The 22,445-nt window shown below is 39.5% G+C and overlaps 1 protein-coding gene across 1 annotated transcript in view; it reads left to right on the top strand.

Annotated features, from left to right (window-relative positions):
• Positions 1-22,445, top strand: part of LOC145394030 (uncharacterized) — an 87,307-nt gene that overhangs the window by 52,025 nt on the left and 12,837 nt on the right. Inside the window, exons 13-18 of the mRNA XM_080268000.1 lie at positions 2,504-2,530; positions 5,340-5,381; positions 5,755-5,859; positions 6,410-6,517; positions 9,410-9,436; positions 9,830-9,883. Of these exons, the coding sequence (XP_080124126.1) occupies positions 2,504-2,530; positions 5,340-5,381; positions 5,755-5,859; positions 6,410-6,517; positions 9,410-9,436; positions 9,830-9,883 (363 nt within the window). The remainder of the gene's footprint in view (positions 1-2,503; positions 2,531-5,339; positions 5,382-5,754; positions 5,860-6,409; positions 6,518-9,409; positions 9,437-9,829; positions 9,884-22,445) is intronic.

The raw sequence follows: 22,445 nt of genomic DNA, 5'->3' as shown, positions 1-22,445 counted from the left end.
GAATCATTATTTTTAATTTAATCGTGTCTTTGCATACAGATATGAACACCACAATTAGTGTAGCCGTCTTTATTCGAAACCCACTCGAAAGAGAAGTTTATCTCTAGCTAGATTTCACAGCTCGGAGGGCAGGGAAGGGGAGGGGGGAGGGGAAAAGGGGGAGGGGATGGAAGGGGAGGAGAAAGGAGGGGAGGGAAGGGAAGGGGAGGGAGGGGAGGATAATTTTTACTATTTATCATATTTTTATGACCATTTTCCCTAGCTAGATTTGACAGCTCGGCAGGGAGGGGAGGGGGGAGGGGAAAGGGGGAGGGAAGGTTAGGTGAGGGGAGAGGAAGGGAGGAAAGGGAAGGGAAGAGGAGGGAGGGGATTGGAGGTATGGGGAGGGGAGGATAATTTTTACTATTTATCATATTTATTGGGGGCTTTGTCACCATTTTCCTTTTTTCTGTGCACATTACAATGGTTTATAACATCAATACACCCCCAAAAAATTGTTTTGGTGATTTTTGTACGTATTTTTGTAAAGAAAACGGGTGCAAGCAGCGTATTTTCTTTATCGCCAGAGCTGTGACAAGTAACTACTATCATCTTTGACAGGCCATAGCTCGGTAACTATTGGGTCTAGGAGGGTGGGGTTTGCGTTTTCAGGTGTGTGAATTCAAGCTCAATAAATCAGGCATAAAACTTCTAACCTTTGAGAAAGTCGAAAAATAGGTCTGTGTTTGCGTCCTGGGGGATAGTCGAAGCTGGAGAATCGTGTACCCTAGGGGTTAACAGCTGACTGGGGGAATTTAATGCAGTGAGACTTTTTATTATGCAGTAAAAAAAAAAATGATAAAGCAAGATAAGGTAGAACTGTTGAAAAACTGAACCTTGGTGTTCCCAAGTGGAGGTTTTGTGACACATATAGTATTGATTCATAGACTGGTTAATATATAAAGAAGCAAAGGAAAAAAAATGCTGAAATTCTATGCAGACAGTAATTCGAAAATCCAAATGAACATAGAAAAATTATGAACATTGGTAAAATCACTGAGGTTGATTGAGTGATGATGGAATGGTTTCGACAGTGTCGGAATGATGAAGTGTACTCTTGTACTTGTCAGGTAGTGTGATAACAAACCATGCTCTGTTGTTCCACAAAGAACTTAAATTAGAACATGAGTGTGAGTGCATTGAAGGATAGTGGGTCAGAGGTGTATTGCTAAATTGTTATACATGGCCTCTGTTAGTCCCTGTTGAATTATTATGTGTAACATATGTGTAGTACAGAGGGTGGATAGGATACAAAATAGTGTGATTCATGAAAGGTGTGGAGTGAGGAAGTTGATTGACACCAGAATCGAAGAGAGTGTCCTAAGATGGTATGGTCATGTGAAAAGAATGGATAACAACAGAGTGGTGAAAAATGTATACCTGAGTGAATTTAAAGGAGGGAGGAGGCGAGGTAGGCCAAGGAGAAGGTGGAGAGTTATGGTGGATGAGTGTTTGAGGAAGAGAGGTTTGGAAGTCGGTGAGGCTAGGGAGCTGACAAGAGATTGAGCTGGCTGGATGACTGATGTGAGAAGAAATGGATTATCAGGGATTTTGGCACCCCTTGTGAGCATGGCAGCGTCCGGATTGACTCAATCGGATACGTTTGTGTGAAGCTGCAGAATATGGTGAATGTTTTTTGGCATATCCGGTAGAGCCAGGATTCCGGGGGCTTGAATGATGAGTGAATGGAAGTGTGGCCTATTTGGATTGGGCAAGTTTGTACTGTCTGGACATTGCTACTCCTCACCCTGCCCTTGGGTAGGAAAGGAGGTCCAGATGATGATGATGATGAACATATGTGGCCTGGGGTGTTCTGGCAAATTGGTTCATCCAGCAAGGCTCTGGAGCCAAGGGTGTCAGAAAATTGGTGTTGTACATGCATATATATAATACATTAATGCAGATGTTGCCACGTGCTATATACTTTTTCCATTACATTGAATTATTAAATGTGCCTCTGTGGAATACAACCATTTGTTATTCCAGATTTCATTATTGTTATCATCAGTCAGAATAACCTTACTACCTTCTGATAATGACACCTACAGCGGTGCAGCCAGATGTAGTCTGAAACATGATATTGGCCATGGTAGATCTTGTCAAAAATTTCCAGGATGATGCTTTTTTGTTATTCATAATATTGATCCTCCAATACAGTGTATAAATCTTATATTCTCCTGTTATAAGTCTGAAGATAAGTACATGTATTCCATGTTCAGAACTCAGAATTTTGTCACTGATATTCTAATAGCCATATAGAATTATTGGTAGCCATACTTAGTGAGCATTATGAATTTATGGATCTTTTTACATGACATTTGTGTTGCAGTATAGCCATGAGTTGGCATTATCTCTAGTGTTATAAGTTTTTTTCCCCTTTCCTCTTGCCTAACTGCTGTTTACCACTCCATCCCTCTGTTCATTCACCTCTGCAACCAACCCATGGACTTGCACCACACGACAGAAGTTGAAGAAGCTGAGGAGACGACAGGTGAGTCTGGCTTCTCGTACATGTATTCACACAAGGTCTGGTGTCTTTATTTTGATCATAGGACCTTAAAAGAGGTGCATTTGGGCAGTATAGTACAGGCATACCTCAACTTACGAACATAATTGGTTCCAAGAGGCCATTTGCAATTTGATTTTGTTCTCAAAATGAAAATCCCTTACAGTACTACCCGTACAACATAAAAAATGCTGTACTTTTCACTGATTTGTTGGTAGGGTTTTAAATGTTCTTAAGCAGTTTATATTGTATTATGAAGAATAAATGCATAAATTAACGAAAGAAATACACAAGTAAAACATACAGTATAAGACACAACTCTGTTCCTGCTATTGTCTGATGCCTATTTACAACTGACGAAAGATAATGGAATGTTTGCCACCTGCGAAGATGTGGATGTGGCAAGCATTTCATTTTGTTTTGTTAGTTGTAAATATGCATCGGACATAAGCGATAACAGAGTTATATTATAAACATTCCTGTAGTTCACCCGAGGGCAGACATAGCAGGACTTGCAGGAAGTGAGAGGAGGCAGATGGAGGAGTGGAGTTAGTTGGAAGATGTGGGTGAGGAGAGAGCAGTGGGTGAGTTGGGATTTTCAGGAGAAGCAGGCTGAACGGATGTGGCTGAAGACTCAGCAAAGGAGGTTGAAGGCTCAGTACAGGAGGCTGAAGGCTCAGCATAGGAGGTTGAAGGCTCAGCATAGGAGGTTGAAGGCTGTGGTTCGTCTAATTTCGTTTCCACCCTGGAGAAAACCTCATGATTGACGACTGGAAAGCTTTCTTCTTTTTATCGTCAAGAATGAGACGATAGCAATTGAGGGAATCGTGCACAGCAGCACAGACTCTGCCATTTATCAGCCATATTAAATGGATTGAAAGTACTAAAGGCATAATGAGCAGCGATCCTCTCTCCTCCAGATGAACAAAGCAAAAACAAAACATGGCGGGTTAGCCCCCTAGCACCCCCACTACTGCATAGCGACCCGCTTCGCGGTTACTGACACCTAACACATTCAAAAGCATTCACAACGGGCCACTACAAGCTAAATTAGTTTTTCGGGGTTACGTTCGTACCTGTGAAATGTTCATTATTTTTTTAGTGCTCGCATCTTTGATATGCTCAGATCTTGAATACTCGTAAGTTGAGGTATGTCTGTACCTGGAATTAGTGTGGTGGATTAACAAATATAGGTTGGAATCCAATGATTTGCGATCCTAGTTAAACCTTGGCCCTAATTTCCTACTTAGAGCAGAACCCCCACACGTTGATTGCTGAGAAACACAGTCTAAAAGGTGAGACAGGACAGATCTTGCCTTGAGTATGCAGTGGACACCACTCATCTACACTCGTAAAAACACAGACAAGGTGACAGGATTGGAACAAATGAAAAATCCCATTGCCTGTCCTGCTTATTTTTCAGTGTTACTTAAGAATCTTTCTGATGAATCTGCAACAACTGATACTGGTGATTTTATCAGGCCGTAGATAATTTGCATATGTGTTGGTTACTGAGGATTCATGAGACTAATTTTCAAAGTCTGTGGAGAGAGAAGGAGAGGAGAAAACAAGACTTCAAAAGCCAGTAGTATTGTACACCTTGTACAGCTGTACCTCACACCATAGAGCACATAATGTCACTCAGCCTTGCATTTATGCAACTACAACAAAATATCTCTAGTGATGAATCTGTGGTCTGTCTTGATGAAATCAGTCAGCTGCCTGCTGTAGGTCCTTCACTCAGACCAGAGCTTGAGGTTCTACAACAGCAACCTTTAGGCATGGTTAAACTGAGGTAGTACAGGTGGGTCCCGATCTTACAAGCTAATTGGAAGCAAGGATTTTGCTCGTTAGCCAAATTCTTGTTAAATGAAGTGAAGAACTTATGGGAGAAATAGGGTTAGGGAGCAAGGCCTCCGAGCAACCTTGCCCCAGACCACCAAAACTGATTTTCTGATCATTTTAAGCTGGAATAAGGGGTTTAATACAAGAGGGTAATCCACCTGAAATATAAAAACAGCATTACACTAATTAAGCAGAATAACATAAATTATGGGTAAAATATGGATGGGGTAAACAACCAGCCAAGTAACCTCCACTGACCACCAGCACCTATGACAGACAATTTTAAGCAGGAATAAAAGGTTAATACACATGAAATAAAAAAAACAGCATTAGAAAATGGACAGCTGTGGCGCGACCCTCGTCTTGATTCTCGTAAGTTAGGATTTGGTGGGATTTTACCTGCTCTTTAAACAGGCGGTGGTGCAAATTTCAAGACCTCGTATTAACAAATTCTCGTTAAGCGATTGTCCATTAACTGGGACTTGCTTGTACTCATACAAAATAAGCACACTGGAGAGGATGACCAAGCATGAGGTGGAAGAGCAAAATGAACTGAGTATTGTACATGAGGGAAGGCAGTTTAGATTGACTGGAGAGAGTGATGAGCAGTGACAGAGAATCTTGGAGGCATTCTTGCTTTTACCACCCTTGGTGAGCTCTGGCATTAGATGTGTGAAAATATTGATCATTTTGGTGCTAGGTCTAGATTGCAGAACGTATCATCAGAGTTTTGTTATGATCACCATTTATCCTTTATTATATACCTTTACTAGCTTTCACAGCCAAGAATGTAATAAAATTCTGTTTGTAGCTGCAACTTTTAACTGTGGTATATTGTATCATTGGAAATTTCTTCAAAATATGTACCTTAGTCATGTTATGATTCTCAACATATTTTCTTTATCTCCAGTGTATTGTGCTGAACTGACTATGTGGGTCTTTCTTCCAGGGTGACTCCAGTAGGATATGGAAGGAAGTGCCTGGAGAAGTGGTAAGTGTAAAGTGAATGGGTATAGATATAGAGCACAGTTAAACTGTGGCAGAAAATAGATACTGGGCACAGTAAAGCTTGTTTCAGGAAGTATTGTGATTGACTCAGTGGAGTAAGGATATGGAATATATTTAGATTACCAGTTTGTGTGCCAAGTACTGTAAATTATAAATACAAATCGGCTGTATTCCAGTAGTACCTGGTAATGTATGTGTACTACAGTATATACAGTAGTGGCTTATCAGTAACCCATAATTATTGATCAGGAATGTAGTACAATTTTGTGTTCTGTGTGAAAAAAAATCTTACCAGTGTTTTGGTCCTTCATTTTATAATCTTCAGTTCAGAATAACAGTTGAAATGTCATTATCAGATCATGGGTCCACCGGGTCCACCTGGACCACCAGGTGCACCAGGCCTGCAGGGACCACCAGGCATCAAGGGTGCACAGGGACAGGATGGTACCAAGGGAGATGCAGTGAGTAGTTCATATAATAACACACCCTAACCATACGCCATCCATTCATCCATTCAGTCCTCTGTTGCCCATCAGGAAGATCCTGTGGTATTTGGCAGATTTTGGTCCTCTAAAGTCCTCTGCTATGGTTTATTATTTTTCACTTGAAATTATTATGATACAAACAATTAAGTCTAGTGAAACATAATACACTACAGCCATTTATGTGATCATTAGTACAGTACAGTATGTATCTTGACTTAAAAAGATCCTCTGAGTGTAGAAACTATAGTTCATCCACTTGCAGAGATTTTTGTCCTTCTGCAGCTTATTCCACATGGCTTAGTGACAGAATAAGACAATACTATGGAATTGTTCTTCCACTGCATTTCTTCACAACTAGCATCATATTCTGGGGTTGGTCCCTTGTTACACTCAGCATTCAAGGTGAAGAGATGACAATTTTAGACCAAGATGAAGTGGAGAGAATAATATGTTGTATTTTAAAATACTAGTCCATACATTGTAAGTACAGTAATGTACATAAATGACTCATTGTGGCCCTTCACAGGGTGCCAAGGGTGACAAAGGTGACCCTGGACCTATGGGTCTCCCAGGGCCGATGGGGCTACGAGGAGAGCCTGGGCGAGGTGGGGACATGGGCAAGCCGGGACCAGCGGTAAAGTCATTCTTATGTTTATATTTTTTTGTGCCATTCACACCATAGGAGCTAATAGTCTCAGACCATAACCTCATCACTATGAGCCGAGTGAAATTGTGTGGCAGTAGTAAGAATAAACATGCCATTTCACAGAATAGGTTAGTTGTTAATGTTTCCAACTCCTTTATTCTATAAGCTTTCTCTTGATATAAATGCAGTGACAGTGTCTCACAATTGATTTATCTCCTTGTCTAAGTAAAACATAAGCTGGACCCCGGCTAGTCTCAGTATAGGGATTCCTCAAGAGGAAGCATGACATCATTTAAATTGGCCGATTGTGTCTGGCAGTGGCAGGAATAAACTATAAAGATGATGATGAATATAAATCATCTGTCAGTTGCAAAAATTTAAGTAGCATCATAGTGAAGAGGTTAAGTTACTTGTGAGCTGATTCCATATAGTTATCACGGTTTGATTAATTGTATATTTTTGTACTTTAGCACAGTACAGATAAATAAAAATGAGAAAAATATGTCTTATCCGTGCATTTACTAAAGTTAAAGACAATCTCATTTCTTTCTATTCCTTTTGTAACTTTTAACTTTTAAAATTTTCCTCTGCTGTCAATAAACCCTTAAGTTTGAGAGCTGAAAGCAGCCTGTGTAAAGTTAGATAAAAAACTAATTATCAACATATACATTTAAGTGATTGCACCAGGGTGCCTCAGCACATGGAACTAACATGTAGTTTTACAAGTACTTCTTTACAGTGAGCCCTTAAGTTTCGCATCTAATTGGTACCATGAGGTTGGCATGAAACAAGAATTTTGCGAACCAAAAAGTATTAATTCAGTGGTAAAAAATCTAATTGGTTCTAGAGCCCCCCCCCAAAGTCACTCTTTTTCTCACTTTTGAGATATAATTCTCATCAAGCAGGATAGCAGAATAACTGACAGCTATATGAATATGATGAAAATGTTAAAGAAACATTAAATAAATGGATCACCAGCCACAAATCTCTTCGTCTTATCCTCTACTGAATATTTTTTCTTCTTCGCATCAACTCGACACTCACGATGCTCTTTCTCTTTTTGCCTCCATCCTTTGAACTTCCCAGTATTTCACCATCACCACTATTACCTAGTCCTCAAATGAATGAAGAGGAAGCTATAATACAGTACAGGTAGACTACATTAGAACAATAGCTGAACAAAGGGAGAGGCAAAATAAGGGACCGTGGCTGTGATCCCTCCCAGAGCACAATACACACAGTCTCACAGCTGGCGGGAACTATGAAAACAACATGGCAGACAACAGCTAACGATCTCCTTGCCCACTGGAACCCCATATATTGATGCGAAAGGTGAATTCTTGATCGTGAGACATAAGTTTTTGGAAATTTTGGGCTTTTCTGCAAAAGGTAAATTTGCGAACCCAAATTGTGGGAAACATAAGGGCTCGCTGTACTTTAATGCTAATCAATTACTGTATTTCATTTTTCTGCAAGTTATTTTCAATTACCAGTATGAATATTAAATGTCATTCAGTTTCTGGAATTGTACATTAACTGTTAGTATGAGTTATTATAAATTTTAGCCATAGACAGTTTGATGGAAGACATCTAGACGAAGGAACAGTGAGTATCCATCAGCCTGAGTACATATAAATGTTCTAGCTTGTCACTGTATTACACCTTTCTGTTTTACACCATGCCAGCAGAATGTCTGCATTCATGAACTTTCAGTATAAAGTGCATATCAGTACCCTCTGAATACTGTACCATACTGATTCCTTCCATTGCCTGCAGTTGCATGATGAAATAAATTGCATGAGAATTGCAGGTAACAAGGAGCACAAAAAGAGCAAGCATAGTGTGATAATGGAGTGCTACAGATCTTGTTAATATGATGTATGACGAGCTGGTTTCATTTTTATCCACTGTGATAAGTGCCTGCCAGTTTGGTGGTTAAAACATTCCAGTCAGAGTGATGGCCTTGCATAGGTTTGAACTCCAAGAGGTGACTGCAGGTTTTGTGATCATGTAATGCAACCAGGGAGAGTAGACTAGTCACCTTTCCTTAATTGTACTGGACAGTGGAAGTCTAGTCTTGGATCCCCACACCTCAAAGGGGGTAAAATGGGATTGGCTGTTACTATAAAGATGCATAGAGTGAACTTGTGTACCAGTCTATTGTTATGAATGACATCAAGTCATTCTGGAAACATAGGCTCATATTGTATTACATCTGTATCATCTATCTGTCTATCTATTCCCAGACTCCTCAATCCCGTTCGGGGTGGCCACAAACAAATCGCCTCCACGTCGCCCTGTCCCCCGCCATTTCACTGCCCTGATCCCAACTCACACCCCCCTCTCTCATATACCTCTCCACCCCATCCCTCCCTGATTTTGCATATAGACATAGACTTGGATTGTTTGCTTCTTCAATCCAATGGTATTTTTTTATTCTTGCCACCACATGATGATTTTAATCAGCTTGGATCTCTTACATAGTAGGGGCTAAGGAAGACTATCTCTAATTCCTCTGCTTCAGAAAGCTTCTCCTAAGTTGACTAAAAACATGTGAATAGTAGCAAGAGTACCATATGAAGTATGTCTTTGGATTAAATGGGTTAACCATTGAAAGGAAACATTCAGATGCCCATTTTTTATATATATTTTTTTTTTTTTAGTCCAACACTCCATGAAGCCTTGAATCTGACTTTCTGTTTTGTACTTTTATATGTAATTGAGTGGTGTGGATGGCAAACACCAGCAAAATCCAAGGAATCCACTGGTGAAACTCAGGCTTTGGAATTTTCTAGTCTTTGGCATTGACTCCTCTCAGTTATATATAGCAGCTTTCTGAATTAAAGCCATTAAGTTGCTTGTTATTTTTTTTTTCCCCAGGGAGCACCGGGTCTGGATGGTATGAAGGTGAGTGTTTGATCTGTTATATTATCAAGTTTGAGGACTCAGTAATGCTGTATATATATTTAGCTCATGTCATGCCACTAAGCAGGAGCCTTTGTGTTGAACTGGAGCCTCATAGAAGGATGAAAATTTAGTCTCTCCTTTCATATGGGAAACCTTCTCTAACCAGTAATTTATATTTTTGTCCTTTATTATGGTATTTTGAATTGACTGGTGTACTAATGTGAATAATATACAGTATACATGTATCATACTGTAATTTTTTAACATACTAGTGGTACATGCTTTCACATTTAAAACCTACACACAGCCAGTGCATGCCATACAGATTACATTTGGGCAATCGAATTCTGTAATATACTGTGTGCATAACATTATTTTAACTTCACCTGACAGGGAGCTCGAGGCGAGATCGGCAGGAAAGGCGAGAGGGGAGACCCGGGCCTGCCTGTAAGTTCAGTTCCCATACATCATTTGGTTAAGCTGGGGAGTATGATGTATTTTATTCATCTGATTGATGCATAAGACCTTTTGTGTGTGTGTGTGTTGTGAAACATTGTGGTGTTTATGAAGTGATGTTGAGAAAATTTCATCTATTGAAAAAGTACTTTTGTATATCTGAAAATTTTCAGTCATTTGTCCATGCCTGTGGGTATGTGTACTTTTCTTGTCATTAAAGCCGAGTGTTGTTGTTTGTAAAGTAGAAAGAAGCAAATACTAATGCACTTTTGAAGTTTATTTTAGGACCATTCACCAGGAAATAATTTACTACACTGGGTGGTAACCATATAACCAAATTATGGTACCTGGTGGTTTAGTGGTAATTAAGGTGCTCCAATCAGATTGAACTGGTGCAGGTTTATGAGTATATCCAAGAGGTGGTTGATGTTTATTGCTCATATAATGCCACTCAGGGATGAGTGAGGCTGGTCACTCATCTTAAATGTCAGGACCAACTTGCCTAGACTGGGGTGCCTATGCTTCTCATGAGGCAACACAGGATTAGATGATGAATGAATGAATGCAACACTGTAGTACATGCTGATGGAGTTTTTTACCATGGCAATGTGCTATTTATTATAACCAATTAGAATTTTAAATTACAGTATGTGAATTTGACATATTAAACTTTATACATTGTATATATGAATGCACAGTAAATATACTTATAAATTGCTGTAAACATTAGAACTAGTACATGTACACATATAAATATACTGATAAGTTAGGACATGCATGAAACAGAGTTTTCAGGTTCTGGACTTGCATGAGCGAACACACACATATGTGCTCACAGACATCTCACCTACACATCCATATATAATCATCAGTAACTTCACATATTATTGCATTGCAGATACAGTATATCTAATGTGTTATACTGACTTTATGCTACTAAGACCTAGAAGCCATGCCCACTTTCTGTGTCTGAAAATAGCTGATTGGTTCATATAGAATGTTTGTGCAGCTGCCCATTTATTTGTATTAAATGAGTTGACAGAAAACAGACCAGATTTTCTCTACAGTAATGTTATTTATTAGGATTAAAACAATGCAAATTATTTTAAGGTATTATCACATTAGAGAGGATATTAAAAATGTAAAATAGGTGCCACAAATGGTCGAAGTCAAGGATTCATGCTCACTTTCGAATGAAGCCTGTTCACTATTCCATTAATTATAGCAAACATAATGTAGGTAGAAACAAATGACGCAAAACATAAGGTACAATATTCAGTGAACTACAGTTTGTATGACAATATCCTAATCATTGTAGACCTCATAAAAATCATATATATATATTAGGGAGTCCTTGGGGAGGTAGAAGGAACAGCCAAAGTGATGACAGTTTTCAAATGGAGATTTTTCTGCTGCTCATATTATAAGTATCTTTGTAAGTAATGTATCGCAAAATTAAACAGGCAACTTACCCTCCCTACTCACCACCCTGCTGCTCTCCCAAGTCTGTCTGTCTCTCTCTCTCTCCATGATGAGCAGGGGTGTATCACTGCAGCCCGGTACTGTACATACATGCTCACTGCTGGTACTTCCATACCCTGTCATTTATGTAACCATTAATTTTATGGCTTTCATAATTATAAGCTACCATGCATTTTGAATTACAATATAGGCTTACTGGTACTGCAGTATACAGTATGTAACTGGGTAATAAAAGAATTTAAGGAAATTTATCAGGTTTTGACACTTGACAGCTGCAAGATGACATCAGCTGGCTGGTGGTACATTTATTTTTTTGCCGAGTGATTGTCCCCCTGAGCATTTTACCTCCCCAGGGATGGCTATAATGATATTGACTTTCATCGGTTATATAATGATTTGGGATATAACTAGACTATACACACTGTACTTCACAGATTATTTTACTCTATGTTTGGTGTCATTTGTTTTTAGTAAATTTATGTTTGATACAAAACAAAGAAATAGTGAATAGGCTTCATTCGAAAACAAACTGTATCCTTGACTTCGACAGTTTATGGTACATATTTAACTTTTTTAGCATCCTTTGTGAAATGCTAATTCCTTCATATTATTTTTATGTTTATTTTCATGATTATTAACATTACTGAAGAGAAGTGCAGGCCTGATTACAAATTGAGAACGCTTTAGTATGAATACATGGGTAGCCACTCGAACATTTGATATCAACCAATCGTCAGTTTTCACAGAGAGTGGGCGAGGCTTGTAGGCCTTAGTAGCGTAAAATCGGTATAGTAAATTGTTGCATGCATTAAATTTTAGTTAATGTATTGTGCCTTTATTTTATTGCTTTGTAACATTTTGAATAGTGTAGTTAATGCTAGCTCATGTACTTATATTATTTTTCCTTAATTCATCAAGTATTGCAATAATATTCACTTTTAGGTAGAGCTTATTTTAAAGTAGTACTTATGCCATGTTTTAGTTCAGCACATTGTGTGTCCTGTAAAAGATGATGGAGTTAGTCTGAATCTTTCTGAGTATGAGTAGCTTTGAAATATCTAATGTACAGTCATCTTGCCTAAAATGCACCTTCCTAATGTGCGATGGGGGTTTGACAACAATTAATTATTTAGAGTAGAATGGATGTGGAAGATGTGCAGATTGGCCTGGGAGGAAGGTAGAGTCCCAGAGGATTGGAAGTCAGGTATAATTATTCCCTTGTACAAAGGAAAAGGGGAAAAAGAAGTGTGTGGTAATCATAGGGGCATTTGTCTTCTTAGTTTAATAGGAAAAGTGTATGGTAGGATACTTATTGACAGAGTTAGAGAAAGTTCAGAGAAATTAGTTGGAGAAGAACAGGGAGGCTTTAGGAAGGGAAGAGGTTGTGTAGATCAGATATTCATTCTCAGATCTTTAGTGGAAAAGTTTCTAGAGAAGGGAAAGAAGTTGTATGCGGCTTTCATGGATTTGGAGAAAGCATATGACAGGGTGGATAGACTAGGATTGTGGAAAGTGTTAAGAATATATGGAGTAGATGGGAAGTTGTTGAATGCTGTGAAGAGTATGTACGATGGTGCGAAGGCTGCAGTGCGTGTGGATGGTGAACTAAGTGAATTTTTCTCTTTGAAAGTTGGGTTGAAACAGGGATGTGTCATGTCTCCATGGTTGTTCAATCTGTACATGGATGGGGTAATAAAAGAGGTACAAGGTAGGGTAGTGGATGTTGGAGTGGCCCTGGTGAGAGAGGATAGTGTTTGGAAACTCCCTGTACTGTTGTTTGCAGATGATACTGTGTTGTTGAGTGAAGACGAAGGGGAGCTGCAAGGCTTGGTGGATGAGTTTGAGAGAGTGTGTAAGAAACGGAATCTAAAGGTGAATGTAGGGAAGAGTAAAGTGATGGTCTTTGAGAGATGTGAAGTCAGTGAATGTACAGCGAGGTTGGATAGTGAGGAATTGGAAAATGTGAGTACGTTTAAGTACTTGGGTAGTGTGATGAGTAAGGATGGAGGTTTGGAGGGTGAAGTGCTTGAAAGGGTACAGCAGGGTAGAAAGGTTGCTGGTTCTTTGAAAGCAGTGATAAGAAACAGGGAAGTGAGCATGGAAGTGAAAAAGTTACTACATGACAGTATTGTGATACCAACTCTAACGTACGGAAGTGAAGCTTGGACGTTGTTGGAAGGACACAAATCAAGAATGAGAGCCGTGGAAATGAGTTATTTAAGAGGAGCCTGTGGAGTCACATGGGGAGACAGGTTGACGAATGACGATATATAGGAGCGTTGTGGTGTTGATGTGGATGTGATAGGAAGCGTTATGAGGAACACACTGAGGTGGTTTGGCCATGTGGAGAGGATGGAGGGTGAAAGACTGACGAAGAGAGTGTACGTGAGTGAGGTGGAGGGGGGAAAGAGGGAGGGGGAGGCCGAGGATGAGATGGAGAGATGGGGTGGAGAGGTATATGAGAGAGGGGGGTGTGAGTTGGGAGAAGGGGAGTGAAATGGCGGGGGACAGGGCGACTTGGAGGCGATTTGTTTGTGGCCACCCCAAACGGGATTGAGGCGTCTGGCAATAGATAGATAGAATAGATAGTTTTCTACTTGCAGTGTGCGGGGGGCATGAAAAATTGAGGCAAATGTGGTATTCTCTTGCAACTCACGAGCATAATTTGTAGCGTGCAATGGGTAAGGGTGGGGCTGGTGAGTATGTGTGGTGGGGTGTGCCTGGTGTGTGAGTGAGTGGTGGCAAGGGAGGTGCCAGTGCTGTAACGTCATGGCGAGGGAGGGGCTGACATCATGGTGCACTGTGACGTTGGCAATGTCTGCGCAGCTTCCCCTCGCCTCCCCAAGGCCATTGTCGTGTCTGTACTCGTCTCTGGTCTGTTTTGTTCAGGATGTGTTGCCCATAAAGCCATTCTGACATTGGATCCTATGCTTCACAAAGTGCAAATTTATGCGTGTGATGGGCTGTGTTGCCCATATTCACGCACTTTACGCGAGATGGCTGTACTGTATATAATCCGTACCATGACGATGTCAGTTGTTTTTTGTATAATTTATCACAGTAACGAACTGTAACATGTATGCACCATCTTATCATGTGTTCAGACTGACTTCCCATCATCTGTCCCACTTTATTATAATACAATCATTGTTTCCACCCGCTAATTCTCAAACCTACCCTCACTAGCACCACCAACCTCTCCCTCACCCTATCCAGCCCTTCCATCCTCATCCAACCAGGGATGCAGTGTTGCTGGAGTACAATGAAATGTCACTCTGATGCATCCTTCCATCCTAGATGCTTAACATTATGAGAGTGTGAACAAAAGCATACAAACTGGAATGATACTTATCTATACTCAGTCTGATACAATACAAACAGGTTTGGGTAGCCTCTGTACCTTATGGTGAGGGCTTGTTCTTGCTTTGCTCAGTAAGTGCCTTCCAGGTTCAGACACCTTCTGCAGAATATCAAAACAACTTATTTAACAATTTCGCGGTCTTTGGATGTGGATCCGCGTCCAACCTGAAAATGTTCAATCCTCTCTTTGGATGTGGATCAGCATCCAAACAAAGAATTATTCACCATAAATGAGTAATTGTGTCTAGCATCCTGAAATTTGGTCTGATATTAGCCTGATTGAATTTCCAGTGTAATGATACTACTGTATTTTCATTCACGGGAAAATTCGAAAATGTGACAAAACATTGCTTAGAAAAAAAGTACAGTAGTATAAACATCCTTATGCATTCATTCAAATTATACTCATCATAACTATTTTACTCTATGAAATATCACTTTCTTTCATCTTATTCTACAAAGTCTCAGCTTTCTAATGGTATAAGAACAAATCCGCTAATTCAAATATTTTGGCGTGAAAAAATTATCAGAATAGAAAACACTACAGCATGTGGATTTGGTATAAACATTTTTTTGCGCTCTTTCAACTTGTTCTTGTGCAATATTGTATTCTTTTTACCTTCATCTTATTCTGCAAAGTCTCAGCTTTCTAGTGGTATAAAGACAAATCCATTAATCCAAATATTTTGGAGTGAAAAAAATGATCGGAAAAGGAAAAACTCAAGTGCACAGCAGGGAAGGAGGGAGGGAGAGCAGGAGGGGAGGAAAGTGAGAGGGTTCTGCTGGCTGCAAGGGGGTTGGACCGCGAAAGTGTTAAGCTGTGATAATTTCTGATGAATTAAAGTACCGAAAACTCATCCAAAATGGCATGATTTTCCCACAGAGCTGTATGTTTTTCACCTTTTTATGAGAACATATGCCCTAGGATCCTCTGGATTTGGCACTGCTGTGACCTCCAGAATGAACCACTAAGGTTCCTGAGATCATTTTTCAACTAGAATTACACCAGAATTAGCAAAATAATCATAGGAACATAAAATACTTCCCAACACATTCCAAATGTCAACAAAAATAAACAAAAATGGGTGCATAATGGTGTGGACGTGATTGGGGTGGGAAACCAGGAGGACAGTGTGCACACACCAACTAACAAATACCATTGTGACACTCTAGTCATATACCTACACCACACCAACAGCAGCAAGTTTGAAATTATTTAGGTAAAGGTAGATTAATGCATTATTGGGGTTAATAGTGTAATGTCCCATCCTACACGTGAAAGCTCTTCTTTGTAATGCAGTGTGCTGGAAAGAAAGTGTTCAGATGAAGAATCTTTCCTTGCAAAAGAAGAATTTTTCAGTATACATGATTATTTCAAATACATTGCCTGTCCCTAAGGGCACAGACAGATTTTCCCTTTAACCCTGCTAAATCCAAGGCTATGGTAATCTTCAGAAATAGTGACTGGACATGATCATATAGCAATCATTATGCATTGTGTATGTCTTTCACTTGTCAATGATTGTTTGGGACTTGGAATGTTACTGCTTTGCCAAGTAACATGATGATAAAGTAAAAATCATACCAACAAAAATTTTCTCAGCTCCAGCACCTCCAGCACCCTCCCAAGCAACTGATCACCAACCTCTCCCATACTCCATTTTTTTCATTCTCAGCCTCTGCTTTCTCTTCTCCAACCATCACCTCCCTCGCCTCTCTGATCTCCTGTCCCAACATCCTAAATTGGCACAGTTTAACCCATGGATTGCGACATACCTCATGTGGGAGTATCTCGTACAGCTGCGACGTACCTCTTATGAGCGAGATTTTCAACAAAGCACCAGAAAGGTTCTAGAAGGGTATTAGGTTAACTGGTAGCTCTCATTCCCACCCCCTACCTTGAGCCCAGTTGCTAAGTTGCACTAGCAACAGTGACCCAAGAGTATGCACTTCTTAATACATTTTCTGCAACATTATCACCCAAGGAAGGCAGTTGTGGGTCAAAACTGTTTAGAAAAACATAAAATCAAATGTAAGGTTAATAGGAGGTAATGGAACAAAAGTAGAGTGGTAAGTAGTGCATGTAAAAGTAGCGCCCTTAGCTCGTATTGCAGCATGTGGAGCAAGCTGGCAACCTACTTGCTGAGTGGAGAGAGTGGCAAAAGCAAGTTTAGAGCCTGTCTCTTCTGTTCCAGTACACATTACTCTCTCTCTCTCTCATCATAGTTTTCATGTTGCTGCCAGATATGCAATTTGTGACAGTTATTTGTCCAAAACTATGACAATTTCAATACAAGAAAATCTGTGGGTGGCTGCGCGATGCAATTTCCTAGCCAAAGATGTACATTTTATGGAAATTTGTAAGAGTGACCAAAATTGCCTTTTGCCGCACCACTAGGGATGCCTGCACAACTCCTTGCCACAACCCACGGGTTAAACGTGCCAGCTCCCTCTCCCCCCCACCTAACTCAGCCATGCCTACATCTGCAAGTCCTTATTGTACTGCTGTCCCCCTCCTGCAGCCTAACCCGAGTGTGTCTTGTGTTCTAGGGGACCGACGGGATCCCAGGGGTGGAGGTGGGTGGGTGGTGCTGCCATCGCAGCCTTTCGCCACAGTCTTATCCACTCACTGCATACCAATTAGTACTCATCGAGGGGACAGTCTGTGTCTGTGGGTGCTGGGCGTTAAATGGAACTGGTTAGATTAATGGCTGTGTTCTTGTTGGCATAAGAGACTTCATAGTGCCTCTTCCTTAGCAGTTTATAGTCCATCTTACATTCTTTTGTATGCTTTTCATATATGTTAAGATTGATGCAGTGCGCATCAGTAACATACATGAGGCTTATTAAGGTGTGATGAAAGAATAAACCACTGAGGAAGAGACATTTCAAAATCTCCAGTGTCAACTAGAAGTATGGCTCATCAAATAGTTTACTTGGGTGTAATTGTAAAGAAGACAAACTGTTGCATTATATACTGTGCTGTACAGTGCACTCCACAGTATTTGTATACAAAGCAGTTGAAAAAGGATTAGGAAGTATGAGGTAAGAATCTATATACTGTACATTAAGTTGCACCCACAAACACAGATGTACCTAAATGTAGTTGTCACCTAGACATAGGCTTGTCAGCCATTATCATTTACTGTATTGTCTTTAATACTGTAGTTAGAATTAGCTTCTTTATTTCCTTAGCTCATTGAGCAACACATTGCAGGCATTGCCAGTTAAATCTACTGAAGGTCATTACTGATCCACTCAGTCTTTAAAAGAAAAAATAAATAAATAATTCATTATAACTTGTCTGATGTACACAAATTTATCAGTTGGTAATTATACATTATCTTTTTTGCTTTCATTATGAAGTACTTCTAAATTCATACAAAGCCTGGGTTAATTCATATTTAGTTTTCATTTTATTTAAGCAAAATGATTTAATGCTGTATCAGGTAAAAACAACTATTGTACTGAAATTTACTTAAGTATAAGCCTGTGTAATATTTTCTCCATTTCACTAAGCTTTACTAAACTTTAGTCTAGTGTTTAAGTAAAATGCATGACAGTTCAGATACACTACATGAGAAGTTTAGTCTTGATCAGTCTCATGCCACTTAGCCTTTACACCAGACTAGATCCTTGTAACCATTTCATCAAATCAGATTTTTTAAGCCATGCAGCAACTTCTGATAGAGTTATAGTTATGACATAACCCATCGTGTCATCCATGAGCTGAGAAGATCATCCAAATTACTAGTAGAATCAAAATTAAAGGTGTTCCTACTTTGTTATGCTAAGTCATGGAAAATTCATTGCCTCAGTAGTTTGTGAGAATTCTAGGGTGATAAAAGAGTAGGAATTGACAGAACCATATATGAATTCAGTACGTTACTGTGATACTCTTCATTCTCTGGAGGCACTTCACATATGTTGAGTGTTCTTGGCTTCATGCCACACATTTGATTGCCTGTGCACAGTGGTGCAATTGGGATGCTTCCAAGATTCTATTTCATTCTGATTTTCTCTTCATGGTTAAGAATCTCAATCTTTCAGGATCTTCAGTGTGGTCTATTTATTGGTGGGATACTGTTACATGTTTCTCCTCTCTTCACATATTGAGTGTCCTTCCCAGACACCCATTAATCTATGTATCTATTGCCAGATGCCTTAATCCTGTAAGGGGTGGCCACAAACAAATCGCCTCTATGTCGTCCTGTCCCTCACCATTTCATTCCCCCGCTCCCAGCTCACACCCCCCCTCTCATATACCTCTCCACTCCATCCCTCCATCTCATCCATGGCCTTCCCCTCTCTATCCCCCCCTCCACCTCACACACATACACTCTCCTCATCAATCTCTCACTCTCTATCCTCTCCACATGGCCATACCACCTCAGTGTGTTTCTCTTAATGCTTCCTATCACATCCACATCACAACACTTCACTTCCTCATTTGTCAGTCTGTCTCTCCATGTGACTCCACTGCCCTCACTCTTGACTCATGTCCCTCCAACAAGGTCCAAGCTTCACTTCCATACAGTAGAGTTGGTATCACAATACTGTCATGCAGTAACTTTTTCACTTCCATGCTAACTTCCCATTTCTTATCACTGCTTTCAAGGAACCAGCAACCTTTCTTCCTTGTTGTACCCTGTCAAGCACTTCACCCTCTAAACTTCCATCCTTACTCATCACACTACCCAAGTACTTAAATGCATTCACGTTTTCCATTTCCTTCTCATCCAACCTTACTGTACATTCGCTGACTTCACTTCTGTCGAAGATCATAACTTTTCTCTTCCCTACATTCACCTTTAGATTCTGTTTCTTACTCTCCCAAACTCACCCACCAAGCCTTGCAGCTCCCCTTTGTTTCATTTAACAACACAGTATCACCAGCAAACAACAGTACAAGGAGTTTCTGAACACTGCCCTCTCTCATTAGGGCCACTCCAACATCCACTGCCCTACCTGGTATCTCTTTTATAACCCGATCCATATACAGATTGAACAACCATGGAGATATAACACATCCATGTTTCATACTGTAGCCTTAGCACCCTCATATGTACTCTTCACAGCATTGAAAATCCATTAATATTCATTTTAATTTATGTGTAACTGCAAAATTTTTTGTGTTCATATCATCTCACATTGGGCACACAATGAGTTCTGGTCAGTCGCAGTCCTAGACATAGGTAGTATAGGTAGCTGCTTAAGGCACCAGCAAGAGTTGAGGGGCATCCTTCCCCCTCCCCCCCTCACTACACACACACACACACACAAACAAACAAATAAACAAACAAGCTCTGGACATTAGAGGTTTCGATATAATTTACATTTTTTCTGCAAAGCAACATTTAATGCAGTATGAAGATGTATTTGCAAATGTTACTTGACCACTCTGTTTCTTGGACTTCTGTAGTTTACAGCATCAAAAATTAAATGAAGAGGCTACTTTCAGTTTCATGTACAGTTGCCCAAAGAAGTGATAGCAGAGTTTCCAGAAGTTTTTGGCCAGTGATAATGTATAATACTTCATTATATCTTTATGAAATGAATATGAAAATTTAATGCTGTAGAAGACAGTCATTAATGTCAAAATACTTCAGCATTTCAATTATGTCTGTAGAAATGAGTTAATTATGATATTAGGAAATCCCCAAACGGACCGACCAGTACTTGAAATTTCAGAACTATCGTTCAGGGACAATCGGAAATAATTTCCAGAGTCTAAATCTAGTGTGGTAACAACAATTCTTTAGCAATGTAAGACTGAAAAAAAATTGGCATAAATAAATAATTCATATCTGGCATTGTTGTTAAGAGCGCCACTTCTGTTAAAACACTAACAAGTAGGCCATACATTTCCATTTCTGCTTTCTCCATGGAAAACAGCTTAAGCCAGAAAGGTAGCATTAGCCAGCCATTTTAAATGTTCATCAGCAAGCATGGAGACAACTGTTATTCAGTGACAAACAGTTATTACACTACATGTAGTCAGTTTTTCAGTAAGGTATATCCTAGACTTGGTCTAAGTTAGACAGCTACACATTAGTCATAAAGAGAACCTCGAAAATTTGCCAGGGGATGGAGGTTCATGGAGAGTGCTAAGCTTATCATGGCTAAGTATACTCATTGCTTAAATGATTGGTAACAGTAATATAAGACTGTTTTATATACAAATCACTGAGTTCAAATTTTCCTAATCAGCATTTTTATTATAGCAGGACATACTACTACTATCTACTATCTATCTACTGCCAGACGCCATAATCCCGTAAGGGGTGGCCATTTGACTTTGAGTTAGTTGTTTTACAGGGAGGGGCACTAACCCTCCACCAATCCACTTGTTGACACCTAGGGAGCACGTATGGTTTGGTTATATGGTTACCACCCAGCGTTGTAAATGGTTTCTTGGCTTACAGGAAACCATTTGGCTTGTCACTCAATGTAAAGCCACCTGTAAAGGAAAGAAAAGCAATAAGAAGTCATACAGTTTATAAAAAAAAAAAAAAAAATTTTTGAGAGAAAAAAAAAAAAAATACTTCTCCTTTGTAAGGATTTGTAAACTCATATCTAGGCCTTTGTTATTGCCTAGTATTAAAGAAAAGGGTAAAATTTCATATCCCCTTAAAACTAAATATACTTTTTCATCTGCAGGTAACAAGGAATCAATAAATATGAATATTGTAACTGAGGAGAAGAGAAGAATAAAAGGCAAACATTTATAGCTGCTGCCTCTTGTAAGCTGTTATATCCATACTAATAGAATTACAATTGTTTTGACATCTTTAATATTTCTATATTATGTCCACAGCATTTGAAAATCAACTATATTTCCTCATCTGGCCTTCCAAACAGCCCAACTAGTGTTAGTACTTTAGGAAAATGGGATTCTGAGGTCTACTGCATGAGGAGTAAGACACTCCACATTAAAGTTTAGAAAACATATCTTACAAAGTTAACTTCCAATATATCGTTGCTTCATATTATTCATTTTATATAACTCTCAGTGTGAAACATTAAGAACATTGTTAAGTGGTGTGAAGTGATGAAAATATAAAATTTTTTCTTATCTGCTACATCCCTAACTAAAGATTCTCTACGTCTCAGCACCCTAACCACTTCCCTCTCCACCTTTTCCTTGCTTTGTTGTTCTATAATCTCTTTCAAATTTGCATTTCCCTCTTCCTGAATTTTCTTCCACCCCTTATGTTGCTCCTTGATTTCTTTACTGTGCTCGTCCTGTATTTTTTATTTGGATTCATACTCATCTAGTTTCCTTTTCATTCTGTCTCTTTCTTCTTGCAGCCTCTTATTCTCTCTCTTAAGCTGTTTTATTTCATTTGAGGCTGATTCAGTGCTCACTTTTAATTCAGTAACTTCGCTTTCTTGTTCGTCACTACGTGTACAAATTTTTTCCAGTTTATTTCGTAGACTTTTGACCTCGTTTTCCTGCTGTTTAGTCCGTTCCTGTAAGTCTTTAATTACTGCCCATACCTTTTTTATCTCCTGGACATTCCTCTCTGCTGTTTTCTTTACACTTGCTATTCTTGTTTGGTTCAACTTAATACTTCCATTTGCCACATCCTTTTCAGAAAAACCCTCAAACTCTCTCTCGCCGATTGTAAACAATGCACTGTCCTTTTCCGCCATGAATCAACCACATGGAGATTTTCTATTTTCACTGTATCTTTTTTTTTTAATGACC

This window comes from Coenobita brevimanus, chromosome 26, assembly GCF_032717465.1.
Source record: "Coenobita brevimanus isolate Jiangsu-jjx chromosome 26, ASM3271746v2, whole genome shotgun sequence".
NCBI lineage: Eukaryota > Metazoa > Arthropoda > Malacostraca > Decapoda > Coenobitidae > Coenobita > Coenobita brevimanus.
The sequence above is the reverse complement of the archived record's forward strand: the minus strand, read 5'-3'. Positions and strand labels throughout refer to the sequence as shown.